The sequence below is a fragment of the Canis lupus genome, chromosome 28, assembly GCF_003254725.2.
Source record: "Canis lupus dingo isolate Sandy chromosome 28, ASM325472v2, whole genome shotgun sequence".
NCBI classification, from domain to species: Eukaryota; Metazoa; Chordata; class Mammalia; order Carnivora; family Canidae; genus Canis; species Canis lupus.
Genome location: NC_064270.1, coordinates 14,702,400 through 14,729,838, shown reverse-complemented (window position 1 = coordinate 14,729,838; position 27,439 = coordinate 14,702,400). Strand labels below are relative to the sequence as shown.

General features: G+C 39.9%; 1 protein-coding gene across 8 annotated transcripts in view; it reads left to right on the top strand.

The window, feature by feature from the left end:
* Positions 1–27,439, top strand: part of ARMH3 (armadillo like helical domain containing 3) — a 181,807-nt gene that overhangs the window by 532 nt on the left and 153,836 nt on the right. For 4 of the 8 annotated variants that reach the window (XM_049103005.1, XM_025466986.3, XM_049103004.1 and 1 more), the window contains exons 2-6: positions 14,470–14,582; positions 18,217–18,273; positions 18,418–18,564; positions 21,444–21,572; positions 26,911–27,003. In XM_049103005.1, the coding sequence (XP_048958962.1) occupies positions 14,481–14,582; positions 18,217–18,273; positions 18,418–18,564; positions 21,444–21,572; positions 26,911–27,003 (528 nt within the window). In that variant the 5' untranslated portion in view covers positions 14,470–14,480. Of the gene's footprint in view, positions 1–7,807; positions 7,879–14,469; positions 14,583–18,216; positions 18,274–18,417; positions 18,565–21,443; positions 21,573–26,910; positions 27,004–27,439 lie in introns of all 8 variants that reach the window. The other 4 variants (XM_025466988.3, XM_049103002.1, XM_049103001.1 and 1 more) reach the window with 3 other exon arrangements.

The window sequence follows — 27,439 nt, the reverse complement described above, 5'->3', positions numbered from 1 at the left end:
GCCGCCCCTGGGAGGCCTTGAGCCCAGTCCAGCCTGGCCCTGGGATGAGAGCTTTGGGCAGGACCTCTGAGAAGGGTTAGAGGCAGGCCCGTCTATTGAAGTCTTCAGTTGTCCTGGAAGGGCCCTCAACCTGTCCCTCTTTTCAGTCTCTGGCCAATGGGCTTCAGCCCACCCTACACACAGAATCAGTGAAGCTGCCGTGTTTTCTCTGGCTTACTTGGAGCGAGCCTGGGAAACGAACCTGTTCCAAGCAGGTGTGGGGAAGAAATAGAAGAAAAAGCTGGTTTCCTGGGGAAGGAGAGTTATCAGAGGCCGTGGAATGCTGCCTCTGGGGACTGGGGAAGCAGGAACTTGGGCCAGACTCGAAAAATGTTTCTGGAACATCAGACCCTCCCCAGTTCTTTCTCCCCAGAGAAAGTTTTGAGCCTTAGTGAGAACGGTTTCTTTGCAATTCTCAGTGACTTTGTAAACCAGGGCAACTGTGGTTTGGGCCCCTGTCCTTAGCACAAGTGAATTGGCATTATTTTGGGTGTGTGTTCAGTTGGATTTGTGTGCTCAGTACTTCCCATGTGAAAGCTTTTGGGATAGCAGATCAATCTAGAGAAAGGTGTATCCTTCTTTTTAGGATTGTAAAGGGGAACTTCCATTCTTTTTTTAGTGAATAGGGGAGCCTTTAAGACTCCCCTAAGCCTTAAGCCTGTAAGAGCCTTAAGCCTTTTTTCGTTGTATGTTTAGGCATTATAATTCATTCATTTGTTTAGCATTTGTATAATATAATTTTAAAAACTCTTGAAAACTCAAAACATTTATGAAAGTGGAATTTCACATAGAGTTAAGTTCAAAATTCCATAAAATCTGGGGAATACAGCTAAATTACAAATTGGTCCAGGATATATGAAGGTGAACTGTTTATTCAACATATATTTATTGAGCATGTGCTATGTAACTGGCACTAAGGTTAGAAATAGGAGTATCTTTCCTCAAGGACATGAGAGAAACATTCATATGAAGATTGTAGTGCTGTGTGTTACATATCCACATAAAGGAATTTATACAATGCAAAGGGAATACTGTCCTTGTGTGGGAGAGTCAGCGGTGTATTTGCAGGGAGGAGATACTTGAGTTGGGTTTTGAAGGATAAGTAGGAGCCTGTACAAATAAGGCAAGGCATTCCAGTTGAGCAAAGCACGCACAAAGAAATGGTGAAAGTGTGAAGAGGGGGAGCCTTGGTGGCTCAAATGGTTAAGCATCTGCCTTTGGCTCAGGTCATAATCTTAGGGTCCTGGGATTGCCTGCATTGGGCTCTCTACTTAAGCAGGGAGTTTGCTGGTCCCTCTCCCACTGCCCCTCATCCCCACTCATATGCTTTCTCTCTCTCTCTCAAATAAATAAATAAAATCTTTAAAAAAGGGCAGCCCAGGTGGCTCAGCGGTTTAGCGCCGCCTTTAATCCAGGGTGTGATCCTGGAGTCCCGGGATCGAGTCCCATGTAGGGCTCCCTGTGTGGAGTCTGCTTCTCCCTCTGCCTCTCTCTCTCTCTCTCTCTCTCTGTCTCTCATGAATAAATAGATAGAATCTTTAAAAAAAAAATCTTAAAAAAGAAGTGTGAAGAGAGAAAAAATAGCATGATGTTTAAGTGTCAAAAATTTGTTCCAAACAGGATGTGTGGTGGGGAAATTGCCAGGAGGTAAGACTGAAAAGAAAGTAGGGAGCCATTGCAGTTTTTTCTGTTAGGGAGTGACAGAAGAGTGGATTAAAGTAATGAGAAATGAGGCAATGAGACTAATTAGAGTTGTTGCAGTTGAGTGAGAGTTTGAATAAAGTGTGGCAGTGGGAATGAAGAAGGGAATTGATTTTAGAACTATTTGTGAGATGCAACATGACTTAGTGACTTAGGGAGAGAGAGTAAGCTAAGGTTTCTAATTTAAGAAATTGGGTGAATAGGAATTTCTTTTTTTTTTTTTAAATTTTTATTTATTTGTGATAGTCACAGAGAGAGAGAGAGAGAGAATGAGGCAGAGACACAGGCAGAGGGAGAAGCAGGCTCCATGCACCGGGAGCCCGACGTGGGATTCGATCCCGGGTCTCCAGGATCGCGCCCTGGGCCAAAGGCGGGCGCCAAACCGCTGCGCCACCCAGGGATCCCATGAATAGGAATTTCACTGACCAGGTTATGGATTAGAAAAAGTAGAGCAGATTTTTTTAAGGGTTGGGGTGACTATGGAAAGAGGTATAAGGGAGATAACCCCTTATACTTGTGGCATATGGACATGGAGATGTTAGTAGGCAGCTGTAAGTAAGGAGGCCTGGTGAGCTTAATAACTTGGCAATAGCTCTGAATGAGACAAATATGAGAAAATCCTGGGAAAGATAACGTTTTTTTTGTTTGCTTACAAGGAAGAATCAGAATGTGCACTTCTTCCATGTAACAGTGAGCTTCTCAAGGCAGGGACCATACTTTAGTAATCTGGGGTCTGCTTTTTGTCTTATACTGTGGCTGTGCTATTATAAAGTCTGATAAATGTTAGTCATTAAGCCAACAGGAAATCCATTTACTTTGTAAGGTTGCAGTTACCTTTGGGCTTTCTTTAAGAGGATTATGGGATTCTGTCTTAGAATTTTCATTTTATACTTAGGTGGTATTCATGAGGCTTGTATGGTTCAACAGGAAAGGAAATGAAGAAAATAGGAGTGACGTTGTGCTGCTTGAGGAAGTTCAGGGCTAGAACAGGAGATAGACAGTATTAATTTACAGGAGGCTCCTGCTCATTGAGAAGAGGCTCTTACAATGAATTCTCATTTTGGGAGATGTCAGAAAAATGTGATTTTCAATCAAAGTTGCCTGAAATCCTGTCAATTTGGAGTTGGTTTCTCCTTATGAAGGTGCAAGTGCATTCCTTCTTGTATAAAATAAGGGAACCTGAGGTAGTCATGTTTATTTAAACCTCTTCATCTGTATTATTAGTTTGTGCAAATAGGCAGACTCAGTAGATTGTTGGGACTAGCTTAAATTCTCTTCTGTGAAACTACTTCATCCCTAGTAGATGCAGACAATGGCTGATACTATCCTAGAGTAAGGATTGGGAAGTTCCTGGTTTTGCCAATTACTGATTAGTCCGTAAGTCCCTGAATTATTTTCACTTTCAAGTATAGGCTAAATAGCCATGCTGAGGTGAGCCTAGTCCACAGGACACGCAAGATGTCAATGCTGCTCCATAGTGTCTCATGTACCCACTGAATCAGGCTGTCTCTGTCCTAGTAGTTAAAAAGAGTTGGTGCTTGTCAGTGTCCCAAGTTGACTGACTTTTCTTGGGTAAAGTGGGAATGTTGATATTATGGATATCAGTTTGGAGTTAACATGGAATTTTAAAAGAATCTGCTTTTTTTTTTTTTTTTTTTTTGAATCTGGATTTTTAGTATTTTTAGTCAATGCCCCTGATTTTTTGCACTAATGGGATATTCTTTTAGGGAGAAGGGCTACCAGAATGGCTGTTTTACTTTGGATAAAGTGAAATCCTCATTGTAAAGTTACAGCAATAGTACCTACTTTATCTGGTTGTTGTAAGGATTAAATATGGTATATTTAAAGCACTTAGAACAGTGCCAAGTATATAGTGAGTATGTATTCAGTAGAGTTACTTTGTATCACCTCGATTGGGAGGTTGTGCTTGGAAGAATGAATGATGAATTCCATCTCCAGAACTTAAAAAAAAGAAAAGTGATAGCATAAGGGGATGGTGGCCTGTCCATAAAGGGAATTCAAAGAGGTGGCTTCATGAGTGCATGCCTCATTCTGTTCTCATTTTGGAAATATGAGAGACTTGGAGTGCCTTGCTCTAAAAATCCATTAAAATGGAAAGACATCATATGCTTGTTTTAGAGCCAGTCTGTGGGGTAGAATTTTTTTTTGTTTTTTAAAGATTTTATTTATTTATTCATGAGAGACACAGAGAGAGAGAGAGAGAGAGAGAGAGAGAGAGAGAGAGAGAGGCAGAGACACAGGCAGAGGGAGAAGCTGGCTCTGTGCAGGGAGCCTGATGCGGGATTCGATCCCGTTACTCTAGGATCACACCCTGGGCTGAAGGCAGGCTCTAAGCCACTGAGCCACCCAGGGATCCCTGTGGGGTGGAATTGAGGGAACCTATACTATGAGAGAAGCTGTGTCAAGGAACCGTGTGAAATAGTAGTATGTGAATCCAGCAGTGAACTAAATCAAATCTTCAGGCCTTGAGAAAGGAAGAGGCATCAGTAGTTGGGCATCTGCCTTCAGGTCAGGTCGTGATCCCCACATCAGGCTCCCTACAGGGAGCCTGCCTCTCCCTCTGCCTATATCTTTTCCCTTCTCTCTGTCTCTCATGAATAAATAAATAAAATCTTTGTTTTTTTGAAAAAAAGAAGAGGCATGTTAGGAACTAGTTTGAGAGTTAAGGGTTAGAGTTTGGAAGTAGAAATACCCTGCATTCTCGTAAATGCTTATAGTGCTATTATTTACCTCCATAATGCAGAAGAACTTAGGGAGAAGATAACTTCTGCCAAGGATTAGGACACCCCTACCCTCTGGCTTCTAATTTTTTTTTTAAATTTTTATTTATTTATGATAGTCACACACAGAGAGAGAGAGAGAGAGAGGCAGAGACACAGGCAGAGGGAGAAGCAGGCTCCATGCACCGGGAGCCCGATGCGGGATTCGATCCCGGGTCTCCAGGATTGCACCCTGGGCCAAAAGCAGGCGCCAAACCGCTGCGCCACCCAGGGATCCCTACCCTCTGGCTTCTAGAGGAACTAGGGGACTTATAGGAGAGCCAGGGGAAGAGACTATATTTCTGGGTTTATAAACATATTATTTCCTCTTGTATATTGGGTGAATGGCCAGTGATCAGACAGTGGTGTTACTTGACTCAGCCACAACTTCTGGGCAGATAGGATTTTCATCTCCTTCTTTAGGCATTGCGGATTACTATAGTATAGTATAGTATTAAGTATTGTGGATTACTATACTATGTGTCTTGTAGTGATCTTTCACGGATGGACAAACTGGGGCTAGGATCCTAAAGAAAGGGATGCCATTGGTGAATTAATATAGGGAGAATGAGCCGGGAGTGGTGAGGGTTGTCCCAAGGTCCGTTCGTCCTTCCTTCCTTCCTTCTTTCTTCTTTCTTTCTTTCTTTCTTTCTTTCTTTCTTTCTTTCTTTCTTTCTTTCTTTCTTTCTTTCTTTCTTTCTTTTTTCAGATTTATTTATTCATTTATTTATGATAGACATAGAGAGAGAGAGAGAGAGAGAGGCAGAGACACAGGAGGAGGGAGAAGCAGGCTCCATGCCGGGAGCCCGACACGGGACTCGATCCTGGGACTCCAGGATCGTACCCTGGGCCAAAGGCAGGCGCCAAACCGCTGAACCACCCAGGGATCCCCCCAAGGTCCTTTCTAGAGGTGACAGAAGTTTTACTCATCCTCTAAAAATTGTGTGATGTCCAGATGCTCGTTTCAGAAAACGTTTGATGAGTTTAAGGCTTTGATGAGTTCTCAAACTTCAGTGAGCATCAGAATGACTTGGGGCAGAGTTTTTCAGTCTCAGTACTTTTGATATATTGGGCCAGATCATTCTTTGTTGTAGAACTGTCCCATGCATTGTAAGATGTTGAGCAGCATCCTTGGCCTCTACCTAGTAGATGCCAGTAGTATCTCCTTTCTCAATTGTGATGGCCCAAAATGTCTCTGGTTGATGTTCCCTGGATGGCAAAATTGCCACAGTGGAGAACAACTGACCTGGGGTGATTATTAAAAATCTAGACCCCTAATGTCAACTTTCCTCAAAAAAATTAAAAACAAATCTAAATCCCTAGTCCTTATCTTGAAAAGTCTGTTTCAATAATGGGGGAAGGGAGCTTAGGGACCTGTATTTTCAGGAGGTGCCTCAGGAGATTTTGGAACAATTGATTGCAGTTCTGTGATGGGAAAGCATAATCTGTCCTAAACTCAGGGCTGTATGGATTTATACTTGACTTGCTCTCCATTTCATCTTTCTAGCTTAGCTTCGTGTATCTTTCCATTCATTATTAAATTTTGGTGGATTTTATCCTCAGAGCACTGACTAAGCTCAATTAAAATATTATCAATCAAATCTTGTAGTGGAGGGATGCCTGGGTGGCTTAGCATTTGTGCGTCTGCCTTTGGCTCAGGTCGTGATCCCAGTTCAGGGATCGAGTCCCACATTGGGCTCCCTGCAAGGAGCTTGCTTCTCCCTCTGCCTATGTCTCTGCTCTCTTTCTGTGTCCCTCATGAATAAATAAAATCTTAAAAAAACAAAAACAAATCTCGTAGTGGATATCAGTGTTTCATCTGTTTTTTTTTTTTTTATGATTACCATATTGGATACATCTATCAACCTTACTAGACCGATTCCTCTCCAGTGTTTTCTTTCAAGTTTTCTACCATTTCATTCATTTATATATCTCTTTTTCACTTTACTGTTATCAATATTTATATCCATATGCATGTATCAGACATGCATATGTATCTTTTTTTTTTAAGATTTTATTTATTCATGAGAGACACAGAGAGAAAGAGAGGAAGAGATACAGGCAGAGGGAGAAGCAGGCTCTATGCAGGGAGACTGACGTGGGACTCGATCCAGGTCTCCAGGATCATGCCCTGGGCTGAAAGGTGCTAAACCGCTGAGCCACCCAGGGATTCCCCATGTATCTTTTACTATTTACAGTGGTACCTCTACCCACTGGCAAATGAAAGTGTTGAAACTCAAGATATCTGGACACTCCAAAGTTTGTTCATTAAGGTCAGTGAGTATATACTCTTCTTCCTCACTCACCTGGAACCTTGTCGCAGTTTGTCTGCAGAGCCTCAGCTTTGTTTATGTGTAGGTCACACCACTTCTGTGGACTCCTCTGCCTTTTGAGAGATAGTTTAGCATAGTGGTTAAGAACAGGGATTTTAGGGGCACCAGGGTGGCTCAGTTCATTAAGCGTTTTACTCTTGATTTCAGTTCAGGTCATGATCTCAGGGTTGTGAGATGGAGCTCTATATCGGTGCTGAGTGTGGAGCCTGCTTGGGATTCCTTCTCTCCTCCCTCTGCCCCTTCCTGCTCACTTGCTCTCTCTCTCTCTAAAAAATAAAATAAAAAATAAACTTCTTCAAGAAAAGATCAGGGACTCTAACATGTGGCTGGCTGGGTTTGAGTCCCTACTCTTATACTGGCAATTTTTTTTAAAACCACTTTATACTTTAGTTTTCTTATTGTAAGGTTCCTGGATCATAGGTCTGTGAGGATAAAACCAATTAATGTATATGAAGTGCTTAGAACAGTGCCTGGTGCACAGTAAGTGCTAAGCAATTTTAACTTTTTTTTTTTTTTAAGATTTTATTTATTTGAGAGAGAGAAAGGGAGGGTGCATGCATGCGCAAGTTGGGGGGGGGTGCAGAAGAAGAGGGAGTGGGAGAGGGAGAAGCAGACTCCAGGCTCAGTGCTGAGCCTGAGCCCACAGGGGCTCTATCCCACAACCCCGAGATCATGACCTGAGCCTAAAGGGAGGGTCAGACGCTTAACTGACTGAGCTACTCAGGTACCCCTAGTTGTTATTTTTGATTATTTTTGATTGATGTCCTGAGTGTGCAAGTTAGGGTTCCTGCTAGCCTCTGTTCTAGTGTTTTGCCTCAGTACTGTTAATTTTCATTTATGTATTAGAAAAAAAAACTGTTTTTTTTTTAATTGGGGGATACATTACATAATGTAAAGTGTACAACTTGATTAATTTTTTTACACATGTAAACATTTGTGTGATCTCCACTCCAGTCAAGGTAGAACACGTTTCCAGCACCTTAGAAGGCTTCCTTGTGCTCCTTCTCACTCACCTCCCCACCAAGGTAACCATTATTCCAACCTGTCACCATAGATTAATTTTGCTGTCTTTGAACTTCATATGATTAGAATCATCTGTTTTTACTTTTTTCTTTTAGAGGTTTTTATTCAACATCATGGAATTTATCAATATTGTTTCAATAATTTGTTCTTTTAAATTTCTGACTATAAAAACAAGTTCTGGGTAGTACTCTATTATATGAATATATTATAATCTTCCCATTCTGCCAATGGACATTTGAATACTCTATGTATGAAAAAAACACAAACACAAAATGCTCACTTCAAAAAAACCTTACAAGGACATTTCAAAAGGGGAATGTTGGGATCCCTGGGTGGCGCAGCGGTTTGGCGCCTGCCTTTGGCCCAGGGCGTGATCCTGGAGACCTAGGATCGAATCCCACGTCGGGCTCCCGGTGCATGGAGCCTGCTTCTCCCTCTGCCTGTGTCTCTGCCTCTCTCTCTCTCGATCTCTGTGTGTGACTATCATGAATAAAAAAAAAAAAAAAAATTAAAAAAAAAAAAGGGAATGTTTATACTATAAACGAGGCACCTGGCATTTCTGTTTCTTCAACATGCCAAGTATGTTCAAATCTTGGAGCCTTTGCATTTGCCATTCTATCTGAAACTTTTCCTGAGACTTTCACATGGCTCTTTCCTTTCTGTACTCTGATTTGCCCATGTATCATTTGTCATAGAGGCCTACTTTAATCTCTGGTCTAATGTAGGCCTTCTAGATAGTTTGTCTTTGAGATACTTATCACTGTCTCAACTTGTTTGTTGTCTTTCCCCCTTCTAGAGTGAAAACTCAGTGAAAGCAGAAATCTTGTCTGTCTTGTTCACTGGTGTATCCCTAGTGCTTAGTACCTAAAGGGGGCTCAGTGAATGTCTGTGGAGTGGGTGAATGCCTGATCTGTGCATATTTTTTCTTTCTAGATGATGGGCATATTTGTTTTTATTCATTTTCTTTCTGTCTTTCTACTTTTCTTTTTTCTTTTCTTCTCCTTTTTCTTTTATGTACTGGGTAAAATGTTTTAGGATGTTTACCTCAGCATCTACCTTTAGGTATTTTGGAGTCTCCCTCGACAGTGGAGAGAGGGTGATACTTGCTTACAGTCCATTACCAGCATGAACCTAGAGCTATAGGCCATTAAATTTAGAAGCCTGCAGAGAGCTATTCCATGGCTTTTGTATTCCCTGGTTTATTGAGATATAATTGATATATTATGGAGATTATAATTGATATATAACATTGGTATATAATTTTAAGGTATACAGTGTGATGATTTGATACACATGAAATGATTACTATGATGAGGTTAGTTAACACATTCATCCATCACTTCACAGAGGCATATTCATGTTGTTGCAAATGGCAGAATTTTTTTTTTTGTGTGTGGCTGAATAATATTCCATTGTACATGTACACCACATTTTATTCATCCATTGACGGACTCTTAGGTTGTTTCCAAATCTTGGCTATTGAGAATAATGCTGCAGTGGACATGAGGATGCAGATAACTCTTCAAGACAGTGATTTCATTTCCTTTGGATATATACATAGAAGTGGGACTGCTAGATCATATCATAGTTTTATTTTTAATATTTTGAGGAACCTCTATATTGTTTTCTGTAGTGGCTGTACCAATTTCCATTCCCAACAGTGCACAGAGGTTCCCTTTTCTGCATATCCTTGCCACTGCTTCTTTTTACAGATTGGCACATTGAAGCCCAAGGAAGGAAAGGAAACTAAAGGTTATATGTAGTATGTGTATATGAGAATTGGGACCAAAACCCAAGATATTTTGTTTTTAGATTTTTTTCCAGTTTTATTGAAAAATAATTGACATACATCAGTGTATAAGGTGTACAGCATGATGATTTTATTTATATATATTGTGAATTGGTTACCTCAATAGGTTTTGTTAACATCTATCATCTCATATAGATACAATACCAAGACTTCTGATAGATGAACTATGGTAACTCTCTGGAAATTAGAATGAATTTCTGTTAATTTTTCTGATGCTAGAGTTGGCATGTATTGTGTTCAAGAAAACAATAAATGAATAGCTAAGTATCACTAGCATTTCTTGCACGTTAGACATTGGAGGAGTTTAGCTTTAGGTTTTAAAATCTTGGGGCGCCCGGTGTGACTTCCCTGACTCGGGCCACCTCTCCGAGTCACGGAACCTCTCCTGGGAGCGCTCCCCATTAAAACACTCTCGAACCTAAAAAAAAAAAAAAAAAAATCTTGGGACTCCTGGGTGGCTCAGTCAGTTAAGCATCTGCCTTTGGCTCAGGGTCATAGTCTACCCTGGGTCCTGGGATTAAACCCCACATCAGGCTCTCCATCAGGCAGCCTGCTTCTGCCTCCCATCCTCCCTTCTCTTGCGTGAGTGCATACTCTCTCTTGTTCTCTTTGTTTCTGTCTCTGATTCTCTCTCCAGTAAGTAAATAAAAATCTCAAAAACAAAAAACAAAAAACAAAACAAAACAAAAAACCTTGATATTTGGTCATTTTATCCTGAAGGGATGTGAAGTGATGTGTATTTAAGATGTTTGTGGCTGGATTGCCTAAAGATATAATTCTTAAAAAGTTGTATGACTTGAGTCTTTTTCAGAGAAAGGTTGTGCTGTGGGTCATGGGACCAGCAGACTCTGAGTTTAGGAATAAAAGACTTCATTGATTTACCATTGGGTTGGGGGAATTTGAAACCATTTCTAAGTTTGATGGTAGGTGAAATTAGGATTGATATGTTGCCTGATTCTCTTTTATACTTTGCCTATTGTATCTTATTTCTGAGAAACTGTGTTAAAGCCTAAAATGACATTTCTGTGGGATTACTGTGGCTTTGCTGTAGTTTGCTTTTTCGGTGGGAGGATTGAAAATCCCAGATCAACAGAGGTCATAGTGTAGTCATAGAATGCTTCTTTCCCTTCTTCATGGTACCATAGCATTTTCTTTGTACGTTTATTTTCTCTCTCATGATTTGCCTTGTGCTTTGGGGTTATCATGTGTCTATCTCTGCCCATAGACTGTGAGCTCCTAGAGGATCAGGTCTGTAGTTTCCTCTTTGTAACCCCGTAGTGCCTAAACAGGGCTTTACAACATTTAGGTGTTTCTTATGTGTCTATGGTATTTTAGTGATGCTGAGAGAATCATTCAGTGAAATGTCTAGTCCAGTCCCCTTGTTTTACGTGTAAGGAAACTAGGAAGCACAGTGACTTAGTGTCATGTAGGTGGTCAGGACACCTGTATTCTAGTCTCAGTTCTGCTGGTTGGTTGTTCCATTATGCCTTGCTGCTCCTCAGGTGCTACTGGTTTTCTACAAAGAGAACAGTTGTGAAAGAGGAGAAAAACACTGGGAGGATACAAATTACACTCCCATTACTGATGTGCTCTACCAGTCAGATATTTTACTTTCAAATTTAAGAGCAGAGGCTTAATTTCCGAAATCCCGCAAAAGACTTTCATAGGGGTTCTACATGTCTCTCAGTCCACCATCCTCAGAATGTCTTTCCTAGTGTTCCATGGGTAGAAGTGCTGGCAGGAAGAGGAGACTCTATGTTGTTAGTTTCCAGTCACATTTCAGACAAGCTTGAGTGGTAAATTCCAATTGCCTCTGATGATGACAGAGAGTAATGAGATGATGCTCTGGGCTGAATTTCCCCCTGCTCCAAATGGAGGGAGAGTGATGAAAATAATTTAACTTCTTAGGGAACTTGGTACTTTGGATTGGAATTGTTTTTCCCTCCTCTCCTATTCCCTTTTGCTTATTAGAAAGTATTGATTCTGAAATAGGGAAAGCGAGTTTATTAGATTTGGGGTGGACATTGATTAGCTGTAACCCAATTATAAATCCTCAGAGGGGCCTGTTTGTAAACAGGTGCTTTTCACATCCAGGAACTCGTGGTTCCTGCTATCCTCACTAATAAACTGGTTGAAGCTGAACACATGAAAAATCTATATCCACTAAGCTTAGAATTGCATTGCTTTTGACTTATTTTAATGGGATCCTGTTGATTTCCAATTTATTCCCCCCCCCCCCATAAGGACATCTTCCTCTTGACAACCTATTTAAAAGACACAGGAATGTTTTGAACGGAGGCTGTATTTCATGCTTTAAGGCAAAGTCATGATCAATATGGTATAAATTGCCCAAAAGCATCTTCTTTTTCTCTCTCTCTTTTTTTGGTTGGTATTTTTTCCTTCAGTTTTCTCTGGACCATAATGGATTTTGAGAGCTTAGTGAGGCCTTGATAGAGATAGGTCTTTTTTTTTTTTAAGATTTTATTTATTTATTCATGAGAGACACAGAGAGAGAGGCAGAGAGAGGGAGAAGCAGGCTCCATGCAGGGAGCCCGACGTGGGACCCCATCCCGGGTCTCCAGGATCAGGCCCTGGCCCAAAGGCAGCGCTAAACCGCTGAGCCACCGGGCTGCCCTAGAGATAGGTCTTAATAAAATTTTAGGTCATATGTAGGACTTTCCCCCCATATTTCGGAATCAGTCAGTGATGAGCATACACTGAGCATAATATACCCTGAGCAAGTGCTTACAGAAAAAAGATAAGATGAAAAAAAAATGTAGTCCCTGTGCTAAAAGATGCTTCATATCTAGTTGGAGAAATTTTCTGTGCTTTGTGGTTTTTGTGCTCAAAGGGTAAATCTCCTTTTTGGCTATATATATTAGAGAAAGACAATGTCTGAGATACACACACACACACACACATATATATATGTATATGTGTATATATGTGTATATATATATATACATATATATGTATATATATATACATATATATATATATATACATAAGATTTTTTTAAGATTTCAGAGAGAGAAAGAGAGAGAGAGATAGCGGAAGAGAGCAGGAGTGGGAGGAGAGGGAGAAGCAAGTTCCTGCCGAGCAGGGGGCTCTATGTGGGGCTCGATCCCAGGACCCTGGAATCATAACTGGAGCTGAAGGCAGATGCTTAAGCAACTGAGCCACCCAGGTGTCCCAAGATATAATCTTTTATGCCACCAGATGCATCTCTTCCTCAAATTTTTGATTTTGTTTTTTTTTTTTTTTAAATTTTTGATTTTGATCTGAAAAATAGCACATATTTTTCAAGTCATTGAACAAAATTTTTTTTCAAAAATTTTGAAAAAGTTTTATTTCAAAAATTTTGAAAAAATTTTATTTCAAAAATTTTGAAAACATTTTATTTTTTATTTTTTCATGATTTTATATTTTATTCATGAGAGACACACACACAGAAAGAGAGAGAGAGAGAGGCAGAGACACAGGCAGAGGGAGAAGCAGGCTCCATGCAAGGAGCCTGATGTGGGACTTGATCCGGGGTCCCCAGGATCACACCCTGGGCTGCAGGCGGCGCTAAACCCCTGTGCCACCAGGGCTGCCTGAACAAAATTAATTTTATTCTGATACTTTAGATTTGCCTGGAAGTAAAATCAGGCTTTCTGTTACAGCCCATACTTGCCATTGGGTGAAATTAAGTTTCACAACTAGAGCCTATAATTTAAGAGAGAGACAGGAATTTTGTCAACAGTAGAAAGAATCTGGGAAGTGAGGGAAAATGTGTAAATCCACAGTGGAGACCTCTGGGATTTCAAGTTCTCACTTGTAAAAAATTGAAATTCCTTGAAACAAGATGGGAAATTTGGGCATGATTCATAGAATTGCTTATATTTTTATTTTATTATTTTAAAAAAGATTTTATTTTATTTATTCATAAGAAACACACACACACAGAGGGAGAGACACAGGCAGAGGGAGAAGCAGGCTCCATGCAGGGAGCCTGATGTGGGACTCAATCCTGGGACTCCAGGATCACGCCCTGAGCCAAAGATGGACGACGTTCAACTGCTGAGCCACTCAGGTGCCCCTGGAATTGCTTTTATATAGAATTGAAAAATACACTGAGATTTGATCTGCAATAGTGTTAAAATATATATAGATTTGAAAGAAGTATATTGTTATATTCAGTTATTTTGAAATCAGATTTAATTTTTGTCCTCATAACTTCTATTTTCTGCCCTGAGTCTCTTTCCAGAGGAATTTCTGAAGACAGTCAACTGCAGTGTGATTTATGAGGCAGTGAAGGCCAAGTACTTTGCAGTGATGAGGACCTACTTACTTTGGGGAAATCAATGGAGCACATCAGTCTGCAGCACACTTCCTGCCTTAATGGTCCTAAGCTCAATCAATACTTGAAATTTAACTTCACCATCAGTCTGTGGGCAGTGTGTACTTTGCAGCATTCCTTCCATCAACCTCAAATATATGGCCAAATCTATTATAGATGGAGCTAGTTACACTTTCCTTCTTGGTTTTGGATCTGTTGTAAGCCTTGTCCACTGGCATGTTTTAAAGATGTAAAATGTGTTTTGCTGTAGGCCAAGTAATGATTTAAGCCTTGAAGTTACCTGCTCAGGGGATTGGGTGTTGGACAGATGCACAAGATCTATTACATGATTGTTTATCATTTTTTCTTCTTCCTAAAATATTTCCCATTGAGAGCTCTTCAACAGACTATCCAGTATCTTGGAGAGCATTTATAGCATTGACTGTGGCTTTCTTTTCACAGATTCTCTAACCATGGCACAGGTGGAAAAACGAGGGGGTTTGCTCCGGAAATCTTCAGCCTCCAAAAAACCACTGAAGGAAAAAGTGGTGCTGATGTATGATGAGATCTTTATGGTAAGGCCTGGAGCTCTGACAGTTACACACAGCTTGACTCCGTAGTTTCTTATTCTAAAATGAGAAATAAGCTCACCCCTGCCTGCTATCTTTCAGTTCTTCAGAGGGAGAAAGAGAGAGTAAGGGTGAGAGTGAGAATGAGCGCTCTTGTGTTAGAAATTATGACCATGTGTTAATTCATATAGATTGTTGTTATGTTGTTCTTATAGATTGTTGCAGTAAAACAATTGAAAGGAGGGAGGAAAGCTTGAGAAGCTTTTTTTTCCTCAATATCTTTAAGAAAGACTTGTCTTCCGTATGATCCAATGTAAGGACTCTTTTATCCTAGATGTCCCTTGAAGTTCCTTTTGGCCCTAGAATTCTATGATTTAAAATTTTTTAAAAGATGAACTATTAACAACTCAAGTTGTTAGTGGACAGAACAATTGCTTAATCTATCACATTATCCAACTATATAACATAACTGGTGAATTCCTAGTGATTGGATGGGGGATTTCTTTGGGTCTTCATAACTGCTGATTGACCATGGTCCAAGCCTTTGTTGTGAAGTCTGCCCTATTAGGGGAGGTTAGAGTAATTATATACCCTGAAGGGGTACTTGCCTTCTGAAATTCTGATCATAAATAGTACACATAAAACAGAATAATACTTATAAAAAGAGTTATTACCGGGCAGCCCCGGTGGCCCAGCAGTTTAGCGCCACCTTCAGCCCAGGGTGTGATCCTGGAGACCCGGGATTGAGTCCCATGTCGGGCTCCCTGCGTGGAGCCTGCTTCTCCCTCTGCCTGTGTCTCTGCCTCTCCCTCTCCCTCTGTGTCTGTCATGAATTTAAAAAAAAAAAAAAAGAGTTATTACCATGTTTTGAATTTCTACTATGCGCCTGGTGTCTAAGTGCGTCACTAAGTACATTAACTCTGACAAGAATGATGCAAGAGTGCCATGTTTTCACATGTGCCATGTAAAAGAGCAGTTTACAGATGAGGAAACTGGGGATCATAGTTGGAAGGTGATGGAGTCATGGTTTGAACCCTAGTGTTTGACTCCAGGGCCCTTACTTGTTCAACTTTGCCACACGGCCCAGAATAAATAATGCAATCAAATAAAACCTTTACCTCTTGGCAAGCCTTAGAGATAGAGTTTGAAATGCAAAAATTTAATACAGAATTGCACAGGTCAATACAGATGATTATACAGAGAAAATGAGTGAGAACTTGGAACTATTAGGGCTCTTTCTATATTAGGTAAGTTTGATACACATAGTGCTATTGATTGAGTGAGGATGGGAAGTGCCAACTCCATGAGTAGTCTGAATTTCTTTTTTTTCTTAAAAATTTTAAAAGATTTTTATTTATTTATTCATGAGAGACACAGAAAGAGAGGCAGAGACACAGGCAGAGGGAGAAGCAGGCCCCATGCAAGGAGCCCGACGTGGGGCTTGATCCCGGGTCCCCAGGATCATGCCGTGGGCTGAAGGCGGTGTTAAGCCTCTGAGCCACCCGGGCTGCCCGAGTAGTCTGAATTTCATATATAGATAAAAAAATGACATTATAGAATTATGAGAGTCAAGGGGTACCTGGGTGGCACAGTCAATTAAGCATCTGACTCTTGGTTTTGGTTTAGATTGTGATCTTGGGATCGTGAGATTGAGCCCCACATCAGGCTCTGTGCTTAGCCTGGAGTCTACTTAAGATTTTCCCTCTCCCCCTCCCCTTCCTCCTGTGCTCGCTCTCTCTCTCTCTCAAAGAAATTAAAAAAAAAAAAAAAAAAGTGTGAGAGTCAAAGTGTGATTGTGACCCCTCCTAGGAGAAAGGGATAGAAAAAAATCACTAAAGGAGCACCTTATGAAAAGGCCAGAAATGTTGCATCTCTGTGTTATTCTCAGTTAAAAATCCAGAAGAGATTCCTAGTATACTATTCTTATTAGATCAGGAGTTCTTAACTAATAAAGATATTAGTTCTTGGTAGTAATTTTAAAAGGTCAACTTAAGGGTGAATAGTGGGTGATTGACTTACTGGTTTTATGCCATTAGCTTTCCTCTAAAGTAGGAGTTCTCTTTTTCTTATTTTGCTCTTTAGAATTTCTGTTTGAAAATTATTGCTAAGAAAATTTGGATTTTAGCACTGTAATTTTGTTAACATTTTTGGATCAATTTGAATTAAGGAAAGGAAAGCTCTGTACAGGGGCACCTGGGTGATTCAGTAGGTTAAGTGTCTGCCTTTGGCTCCAGTCATGATCTCAGGGTCCTGGGATCAAGTCCCACATAGAGCCCCCAGCTCAGCAGAGAGCCTGCTTCTCCTTCTCCCTCCTGCTTCTGCTTTCTCCCTCACTCTCTCTCTCTCAAGTAAATAAATAAAATCTTAAAAAAAAAAAAAATCTCCATACAGAGAGCTAAATGCATACAGGAGGGCAAGCAGCAGCAGTCAACACAGGATGTTGTAAAACTATGGCAGTATTACTTATGTGGTCTAGGTTTTGGCTCCTGTACCAGTGTATGTAATAACTTTGTGGATTCTCTTTCCTAAAAGGAGGATGCAAATAACATTTACCATATCTGGCTTTCTGGGCCATTGTATTTCATATATGTGAAAGGGCTTTGAAGACTGTACAGATGTGATGAGGACATATAATGTGACTGTCTTATTCAGATAGTTAGGTTCACTTCTTGCTAGTAGAGAAGATTTGAGGGAGATTCTTTGAGCCATTATTTAACTTTTGGCACAGGGAATATGTATCTATGTACAGTGTCTTTCATTTTGGGGAAAAAACTTTTTTTTTTTAAGATTTTATTTATTTATTCATGAAAGACACACACACAGAGAGAGAGAGAGAGAGAGGCAGAGACACAGGCAGAGAGAGAAGCAGGCTCCATGCAGGGAGCCTGATGTGGGACTCGATCCCGGGACTCCAGGATCACGCCCTGGGCTGAAGGCAGGCGCCTAACTGCTGAGCTACCCAGGGGTCCCATTTTGGGGAAAAAACTTCTAAAATTATTGTTCCCTGTTATAATAGTGTAGAATGACTAAGGATTTTCAAAGCTAATTTTGAAAGGTAAAGTTGATTATATGTAAGTGACCCTTTCAGATGTATTCTTTCTTTTTTTTAAGATTATTTATTTATTTGAGAGAGAGAGAGAGATCAAGAGAGTGAGAGTATACACACACACACACACACACACACACGTGAGCTGGCGGAGGGGCAAAGAGAGAATCCCAAGCAGACTCCCGACCCAGTGCAGAACCTAAGGCAGGGCTCAATCCCACGACCCTGAGATTGACCTGGGCCGAAACCAAGAGTTGGATTTGGATGCTCAACCAGCTGAGCTGCCCAGTTGCCCTCTTTCAGATGTATTCTTTTTTTTTTTAGATGTATTCTTATCTTTTTTTTTTTAAAGATTTTTTTTTTTTAAAGATTTATTTATTCATGAAAGACACACACAGAGAGTGAGGCAGAGACAGAGGCAGAGGGAGAAGCAGGCTCCATGCAGGGAGCCCGATGTGGGACTCAATCCCCAGGATCACGCCCTGGGCTGAAGGTGGCGCTAAACCGCTGAGCCATCCTGGCTGCCCTTTTAGATGTATTCTTAATGCTCAGTGTTAACTGGGGATATTGAACCTTCTTATTTTCTGGTTTCAGACAGAGGATCCCAGTAAGTGCAGTCCTCGATTTTGGGAGGAACTCTTCCTTATGAAGGTAAACCTGATGCTATCTCTGGATTTTCCTGGTAACTGAAATTGCCTTCTTATATGTTCTAGGCGCCATACTAAAGGTGCTCATGTTAAATACAATTCACTAAAACTGTTACTAAAAATAGCATCTTCACTGTTTCCTTGGTAGGTGAACTTGGAGTATCTAGAAGGCAAGCTGGAATCTCTTGATGGTGAGGAGTTAATGAAGATCAAGGATAACATTAATTGCTTATTTCAACACTGTATCCAGGCTCTGGGAGAGGAACATCCAATTCGAGTTGTCAATGCATTACAGGTACAAGCTTGGGAAACTGGGGAAGTCTTGTTTTTGGAAAGGGATTGTAACACATATGTTGGGACCTGAGGAACCTAGAATTGCACTTAGGTGTGAAGAGTTTTTTTTTTTCCTTTAAATAATAAACATTTATGCCATGTTTGTTTAGGCATCTTCCTGGTTAAACAAATTGACTTTCTTTTTTAAGAGATTTTATTTATTTATTTGAGAAAGAAAGAGCACAAGCAGGGGTAGGGGTAGAGAGTGAAGTAGACTGCCCACTGAGCAGGGAGCCCAGTGCAGGGCTCGATCCCAGGACCCTGGGATCATGACCTGAGCCAAAGGCAGACACTTAACTGACTGAACCACCCAAGTGCCCCACAAATTGACCTTTATACTAGTAATCTTGTCTACTTGTATAATTTGATCTAATGCCAAGGCAGATTGACAGAATTTTTGTGATTACTTGAGGAAAGGAAGAGATAGAAGGGAAGCTATGAGGCAGGGATAGTTAGTCTACAGCAAAAATCAGAAGAAATTCTTAATATACGTATTTCTCACTAGATCAGAATTTCTTTTTAAGAGTTTATTTACTTATTCATGAGAGATACAGAGAGAGGCAGAGAGAGAGGCAGAGACAGGATAAGTAGTTCCATGCAAGGAGCCCAATATGGGACTTAATCCCAGGACTCTGGGATCATGCCCTGAGCCGAAGGCAGATGCTGAACTGTTGAGCCACCCAGGCGTCCATAGATCATAAGTTCTTTTTTTTTTTTTAATATTTTATTTATTTATTCAAAAGATACACAGAGAGAGGCAGAGACATAGGTAGAGGGAGAAGCAGGCTCCATGCAGGAAGCCCGATGTGGGACTGAATCCCGGGTCTCCAGGATCATGCCCTGAGCCAAAGGCAGATGCTCAACTGCTGAGCCACCCAGGTATTCCTAGATCAGAAGTTCTTAATATAAGGTTTCAGAGGGTCCTTGACTTCCCAAAGTTATATGTAATATTTTATGTGCATGTGTACATTTTTTCTGGAAAGAGAGCGTTCGTCAGATTTTCAAAAGGGTCTGTAACTTAGAAAACATTAAGAATCATTGTTCTTAGTGGCATGATCACTAAATAATTATTTCTTGAATGACTGTTATGTGCCAAGTCCTGGGTTGATAGGGATACATTTTAAGCTTCTTGAGAGCAAAGACTTTGGTATTTGGTAGTTTCATTAGTACTTTGTTTCTAGTATATAGGACAGTGCCTGGTAAATACTCAGCACTTTATTAGAAATAATTTTTTTAAAAAGATTTTATTTATTTATGCATGAGAGAGAGATAGAGAGAGAGAGAGAGAGAGAGACACAGGCAGAGGGAGAATCAGGCTCCATGCAGGGAGCCCGATGTGGGACTCAATCCTGGGTCTCCAGGATCACGCCCTAGGCCGAAGGTGGCGCTAAACCACTGAGCCATGCGGGCTGCCCCTTAGAAGTAAATTTTTATTGAATGAATGATGGGCAAAATTTCTATAGTTTGTAATCCAGTAGTTCCATTGTAGCTGAGATCAGGCTGAATAGCTAAGGCAGTGATTGACGAGCTTACACTATGAAGAATCTATGACAACATAAAAGATTTTATCAGAACTTTTGATAGATTGGGTTTAAGTTTTTAATTTAAATAGTTGGGTAACTCACTTCATGAGCCCCGGTTTCCTCATCTGTAGATGGTAGAAGTTGCCTCTTGAACTGATGTCCCAGAAAGAAGGACCATGTTTATCCTGTAATTGTGTTAAACTTTGACACAATAAACTCTGCATTTTGGGCATCACAGTTGTAGGGGCTCACTGAAAACTGAAATGAAAGTTGGGAATTGTATTTCCTGTAATTGCAATGGCTCACTGGGGAGGGGGCATGGACAGTAAACTGCTTTTAGTTCAGTGAAAATAAATAGACATTAAGCCACTCGGTGACCCATAAAAATATAGTACATTATTATAATGGCTGAGACTTGTAGAGCTTTTACAAAGTTTTAGGCACTACTCTTGGAGCATTAACAAAGTTCTAGGGACTATTCCAAGTGCTTTACAGTGTTAATTCACATAGTTCTCACAACATCCCTGTGAGATGGATGCTATTATTGTCATTTCCATTTGATGGATGAAAAAACTGAGGCACTGAGAAGTTAACTAATTTGTCCAGGTTTACACAGCTAGTCAGTAGTAGATGGGGATTGTAAAGAATTTAAGTTTTGAAGCAACTGATTGTTACCATATGACTGAAATAACTTTTGTAATATTAAAAAATACTAAAAATTATAAGTTATAATGTAAATACTAGAGTTAATTTTAAATAAAGGAAAGCTCCACCAATTCCATGACTCAAATTTAAAAACTATTTTTATTTTTGAATTCACCTTCCAGTCTTTGCAGTGCAATTTTTAAAAAGAGGATGATGGCCAAAAAACAGCAAAAAAAAAAAAAAAAAAGGGGATCAGCAAAAGAAAGAGAATGACAACAGTTTCGATTGCTGTTCCTCTTTTATTTATTTTTAACTTTTAATTTTTTTCCTTTTTTATTTTTTTAAGATTTTATTTATTTATTCTTGACAGAGAGAGAGAGGCAGAGGGAGAAGCAGGCTTTGTAGGGGGAGCCTGACGTGGGACTCGATCCCGGGTCCCCAGGATCACACCCTGGGCTGAAGGCAGCGCTAAACTGCTGGGCCACCGGGCTGCCCGCTGTTCCTCTTTTAATTTCTGGATTTTGCACATAGTAGGACTCAGACTGTTTTAGAGCTGAGAGTGATAGAGCAATTGAATGTCAGCTGTGTAAGGAGGAGGTTCTTAGGTTGCAGGGTGAGGCGACAGATCAAGTACCCTTCATGTTTTGAGATTTCCTCTTTTTTTTTACAAAAGAATTCTTTCTCATCTCTGCAGACCTTATGTGCACTCATTCGAGGAGTCCATCAAAAGAATAAGTCTACCTCTGGTTTTGACATTATCAACATGCTGATGGGCTTTGACAAGGCAGAGTTGTGCATGAAGGTGAGGCATAAGTTGCAGATGTGCCTGTGAATGGCTGCTTCTGACAGCTGTTCATGGATACCATCTGCAGACAGTTAATGTACTAGAAGATTTGTGCTCAGGTAAATATGAATGGTTGAATTTGTTCTTGAATTTGAATATTTTTGTTTTACAGATTTGGTTTGTCTGAATAAAGGAAAAGTTGAAAATCAGATTTGAATTGAAGTATCCTTCCCTTGCAGGATAAAGACCAGGATAAAGACTTAGCAGTTTATTTTATGACTTAGATCATGTGCTCATATATTCTTAAAAACACTTATGAACTCAAATAAAATATAACAAGGATAATATAATATACAAGGGTAACTTTTCTAAACTTAAGGTTTTTTGTTTTTGTTTTAAGATTTTTTTTGTTTTGTTTTGTTTTAAGATTTTATTTATTCATTTGAGAGAGACACAGAGAGAATGAACAGGGGGGAAAGGGAGAGGGAGAAGCAGACTCCCTGCTGAGCAGGGAGCCCAACATGGGGCTCAATCCTGGGATCCTGAGGTCATGACTTGAGCCGAAGGCAGACACTCAACTGACTGAGCTGGACAGGCACCCCTAAACTTAACTTTTCTTATTTAACACAATGACTTTATCAGAATTTTTATTTCTACTATTTGACACTTTTTAAAAAGAACAGGTTTATTGAGAGATAATTCACATATGCAGTTCACCCCCTTTTTTAAAAAAATATTTATTTATTCATGAGAGAGACAGAGAGAGAGGCAGAGACACAGGCAGAGAGAGGAGAAGCAGGCTCCATGCAGGGAGCCCGATGTGGGACTCGATTCCAAGACTCCAGGATCATGCCCTGAGCCAAAGGCAGGATGCTCAACCACTGAGCCACCCAGGTGTCCCGCAGTTCACCCTTTTAAAGTGTAATAATTCAGTGGGTTTCTTTTTGTTTTTTTTTTTTCTTAAGATTTTATTTATTTACAATTAAAATTCTTTTTAAAGATTTTATTCATTCATGAGAGACACAGAGCGAAAGAGAGGCAGAGACACAGGCAGAGGGAGAAGCGGGCTCCATGCAGGGAGCCAGATTCAGGACTCGATCCTGGGACTCTGGGATCACACCCTGGGCTGAAGGCAGGCGCTAAACTGCTGAGCCACCCAGGGGTCCCTATTTTTATTTTTTAAAGATTTTATTTATTTATTCACAAGAGGCAGAGACACAGGCAGAGAGAGGAGAAGCAGGGTCCATGCAGGGAGCCCAATATGGGACTTGATCTTGGAACTCCAGGATCACTCCCTAAGCTGAAGGAGATGCTTAACTGCTGAGCCACCAGGTGACCCAAGATTTTAAGTAATCTCTATACCCAATGTGGGGCTTAAACTCACAACCCTGAGATCAAGAGTCTCATGCTCCACTGACTGAGCTAGCCAGGCACCCTGATTCAGTGGTTTTTAGTATATTCACGGAATTGTACAACCATCACTACTGTTAATTTTGGAACATTTTTATCACTCTAAAAACATGTACCCATTAGCAGTCATTCCCCATTCCCCCTTCTTTCCAGCACCTGGCAACCATTAAGTTGCTTCATGTATGTTTCTCTTGGTTTACCTATACTGGACATCTCATATAAATGGAATTGTATGTGGTCTTCTGTGTCTGGCTTCTTGCACTTAGCATGATGTTTTCAATTCATCCATGTTATAGCATATATCAGTACTTCATTCCTTTTTTTACTGATTAATATTTCATTGTATGAATGCACTGCATAATTTTATTTGTTTATTTTTAAAAGATTTCATTTATTTATTGAGAGAGAATGAGCGAAAGAGGGAGGGAGAGAGAGAGAGAGAGAAAACACAAGCAAAGAGGGGCAGAGAGAGAGGGAGAAGCAGTCTCCCTGCTGATCAGGGAGCCCAACATGGGGCTTGATCCTGGGGTTCCAGGATTATGACCATAGCCAAAGGCAGATGCTCAACTTACTGAGCCACCCAGGTGCCCCTATACCACATCATTTTATTCATTCATCAGTTGATAGATATGTGGGATATTTCAGCATTCTGGCTATTATAAATAATGCTGCTGTGAACATTCATGAACAAGTTTTTGTGTGGATGTAAGTTTTCAGTTCTCTTAGGGATGTACTTAGGAGGAAAATTGCTGGGTCATATAGTAACTCTATGTTTAACATTTCAAGGAACTTCCAAACTGTTTTCCAAAGTTGCTATACCATTTTACATTGTCATCAGCAACATATAAGGGTTCTTTCTAATTTTCTCACGTCTTCGTCAACAGTTGTTTTTGTCGATCTTTAATATATATATTTTTTGAGAAATGTCTATTCACATCCTTTTCCCATTTCTAGATTGAGTTATTTGTCTTTTTATTGTTGAGTTGTAAGAATTCTTTATATATTTTGGATATAAGTCCCTTACTAGATATCTGATTTATAGTGTTTGACGTTATCTTGAATGAAGGTTATTTATAATATGAACTTTGAAGAATTCATCTTCTGTCACTCACTAAATTTAAAATAATCTATTTGACAAAGAAGCCTTGTAGTGAAGGGTTTTTTTTTTTAAGTTATGAATATACAGTTATAAATACATGAAGACTTAGTACCTGGAGTTAGTTTTTTTTTTTTTTTTTAGATTTTATTTATTTTTTCATGAGAGACACACAGAGAGACGCAGAGACATAGGAGGGAGAAGCAGGCTCCTTGTAGGGAGCCTGATGTGGGACTCGATCCTGGGATGAGATCACGCCCTGAGCCAAAGGCAGATGCACAACTGCTGAGCCACCCAGGCGTCCCAAGGAGTTAGTTATTAATTCTCTCCTATAGAGCTCCCATATACACACGTATATACACATATACATACATATATATGTGTGTATGTGTGTATATATATATAGATATAGTGGTAAAATCCCAGATCTCACTCATTCTCATAGTTCTCACTATTGCCTATATGCTGCTGATTACTGTCTCTATTTTTAGCTTTAACATCCTGTCATGAGACTCAGAGTTGTATACTCTAACCAGTTGCTGAAGATACCCACTCACACATCCCTAAAGTACCTCTTGCTTGACATCTACAAAATGTTTTCCCTTCATCTGTTTTTTTTTTTTTTTTCTTTCATTCCCCATCAGAATGGGCTCACCTGTTGTCTCAGTCACGCAGACCAAAAACTTGGAAGTCATTCTGGACTCTTCCCCCTTATCTTTCATATCCAGATAATCCCCAAGATCAGCTAATTTTGCCTCAGTTCATATTTCTCATACCTGTTTTTCCTTTTTTCCTCCTACTGCCAATGTTCTCATTATCTCTTACCTGAACTATTGCAGTGATGCCTTCATTCATTCTTTTGACAAATGTTGGTTAGGCTCTGCTGTGCCGGGCATTGGGGATATAGAGGCAAATAAGACATGGCAACTTGCTCAGAAAATAGGTAGATTAGTCCTCATTTGTCTCCTTCCCTTCAGGCTTACCATCTTTAAATCTGTCATCCACACTGATACCACAGTAATATATCTTACACTCAAATCTTTCTTGCTTAAAACCCTTCATTAGTTTCCCTTCACTAACAGGATAAAGACCAGCTCCCTAGGTAGCCTTGTACAGCTTTCATGATCAGCTCCCTGTTTATTCTCCAGTCTCCTCTCTTACCACTGTGCCTCACTCTGTACTTCCATAATAATAAGCTACTTGTTTTTTTTTTTTTAAGATTTTATGTATTTATTCATGAGAGACAAAGAGAGAGAGAGGCAGAGACACAGGCAGAGGGAAAAGCAGCCTCCATGCAGGAAGCCCAATGTGGGACTTGATTCTGGGTCTCCAGGATCACACCCTGAGCTGAAGGCAGTGCTAAACCGCTGAGCCACCCGGGCTGCCCATAATAAACTACTTGTATTCCAACTCCACACCCAGGTCCATGTAGTTCCTCATGTGTCATTGAGCATGCTATTGCCTGTCTAGAATTCTTTTCTTACTCAAGTTTTAATTCCTACTGATTTTTCAAAATATAACCCAACCCTGAGGAGTCCTGGAATACTCAGGACTGAGCCTGGGTTGCTCAGTGGTTGAGCATCTGCCTTTGGCTCATGTTGTGATCCTGGGGTCCAGGGATGGAGTCCCGCATCAGGATCCTCGTGGGTTGGGTTCTCCCTCTGCCTATGTCTCTGCCTTTCTCATAAATAAATAAAATATTTAAAAAAATAATTCCTCTTCTCTATGTATATTTCTGTCATAGTAACCATTAAGTTAAAACTATTTGCTTATTTTTCTCTTACAGTAGACTAAAAATGCCTTGAGAGCAAGGGTCATTTTTTTCTTGAATTCTTTAAAAGCACAATGTTTAGCACAGAGTAGGCCCTCACTATGTGTTTGTTGAAATAGCTTATTTTGAAGCTTCATTGAGCTTCCAGCATGCTAAATCCTATTCTTCATTCATTCTCCTCCATTAAATGTAAAATATTTCTTTTCTTGTTTTTCTGCTATAGTGTGTGAGGGTTTCATCTTTTGATTAGTTTGGGTCTGACATCTTATTGTTAGTACAAGTGATATACTCCAATCACATTTTCTAGTGGAATTGGCCAGAGTGGAAATAGCTAGCTTGGTAGGTAGCATATATGACCTGTGATAGCTGGTAGTGGTATTGTGTCTTTGTTGTTTGTTTAGTGTGCCTGCATCAAAGTAGATATACTTTACCTACAATTATTTAATCATTATTAATCTTTAACTTAACCACTTATTTTTCTTAATTTAATTGACTTAATTTAATTTAATTGACTTAATTTTATTTAATTAGTTTATTTATTTTCTTTATTATTCAACCATTAGCCTTTTATTTTTAAAATTTATTATTATTTTTAAAATTTTTACTTATTCATGAGAGACACACACAGAGAGAGGCAGAGACATAGGCAGAGGGAGAAGCAGGCTTCATGCAGGAAGCCTGATGTGGGACTTGATCCTAGGACTCTGGGATCATGCCCTGAGCCAAAGGCAGATGCTCAACCCCTGAGCAACCCAGGCATCCCTATCAGGCCTTTTAACAATTTACCTCATTCTAATCTAAAAGTTTATATGAGGATGAGAGACTGCAAATACTTATTTGGTAAAGTAGTGAATTCTTCATTGTTCTGTGCAGTTGTTCTAAAGCATTTTTCCCCAAATAGCTATACTTTGAAGTCTTCCTTTTCTGTGTCTAATCATGCAAGGCCTAGACCTACGGGGACGATATAGTTGCTTCATTGTATATTATACATGTGCCCCTGTGTTATATAACCCAGAGTTGGACAGAGACACAGTAGAGATATTTGGTATATTTTAATACTTAATGGATCTCTTTCTCAGAACTTGATGGAGAGTTTGGATTCATTGCTTTGTGCAGAAGGTTCTGAAAGTCTGAAGAGTTTATGTCTGAAACTTCTCCTTTGCTTAGTGACTGTAAGTGACCCATCTATATGTTTCTCTATCAAGGGTATTATCAACAGCAGGGGCAAACTTATTTGAATACTTGAGCCTAAAGTTAGAAAGGAAAAGAGAAAAAAATTCTCTGCTGGGGCATCATATCACTCCATTGCATATGAATGTATAGAAGGAAGTGAGTTGAATGGGCTTTCACTTCCTGGAAGCTGCTCTTTGGAGCAACTGCTGGCATTTTTAGCCTGCGGAATACTTGTTATTTATCACTTTAGAGGTACCACTCTTGGAGATTTCTTGTCTTCTGGATCATCACAGATTTCCTCTTCTTACTAGGTCTTGTTTGGAAACAGTTTTTGTGACTCTGAATATTTTTATTTGTTCTGATTTTGATATAACTGGAAGCTGACCTATACTGTTTAGTGGGAGAAGATTGGGGGGTGTTGTTCATTTACTTCAG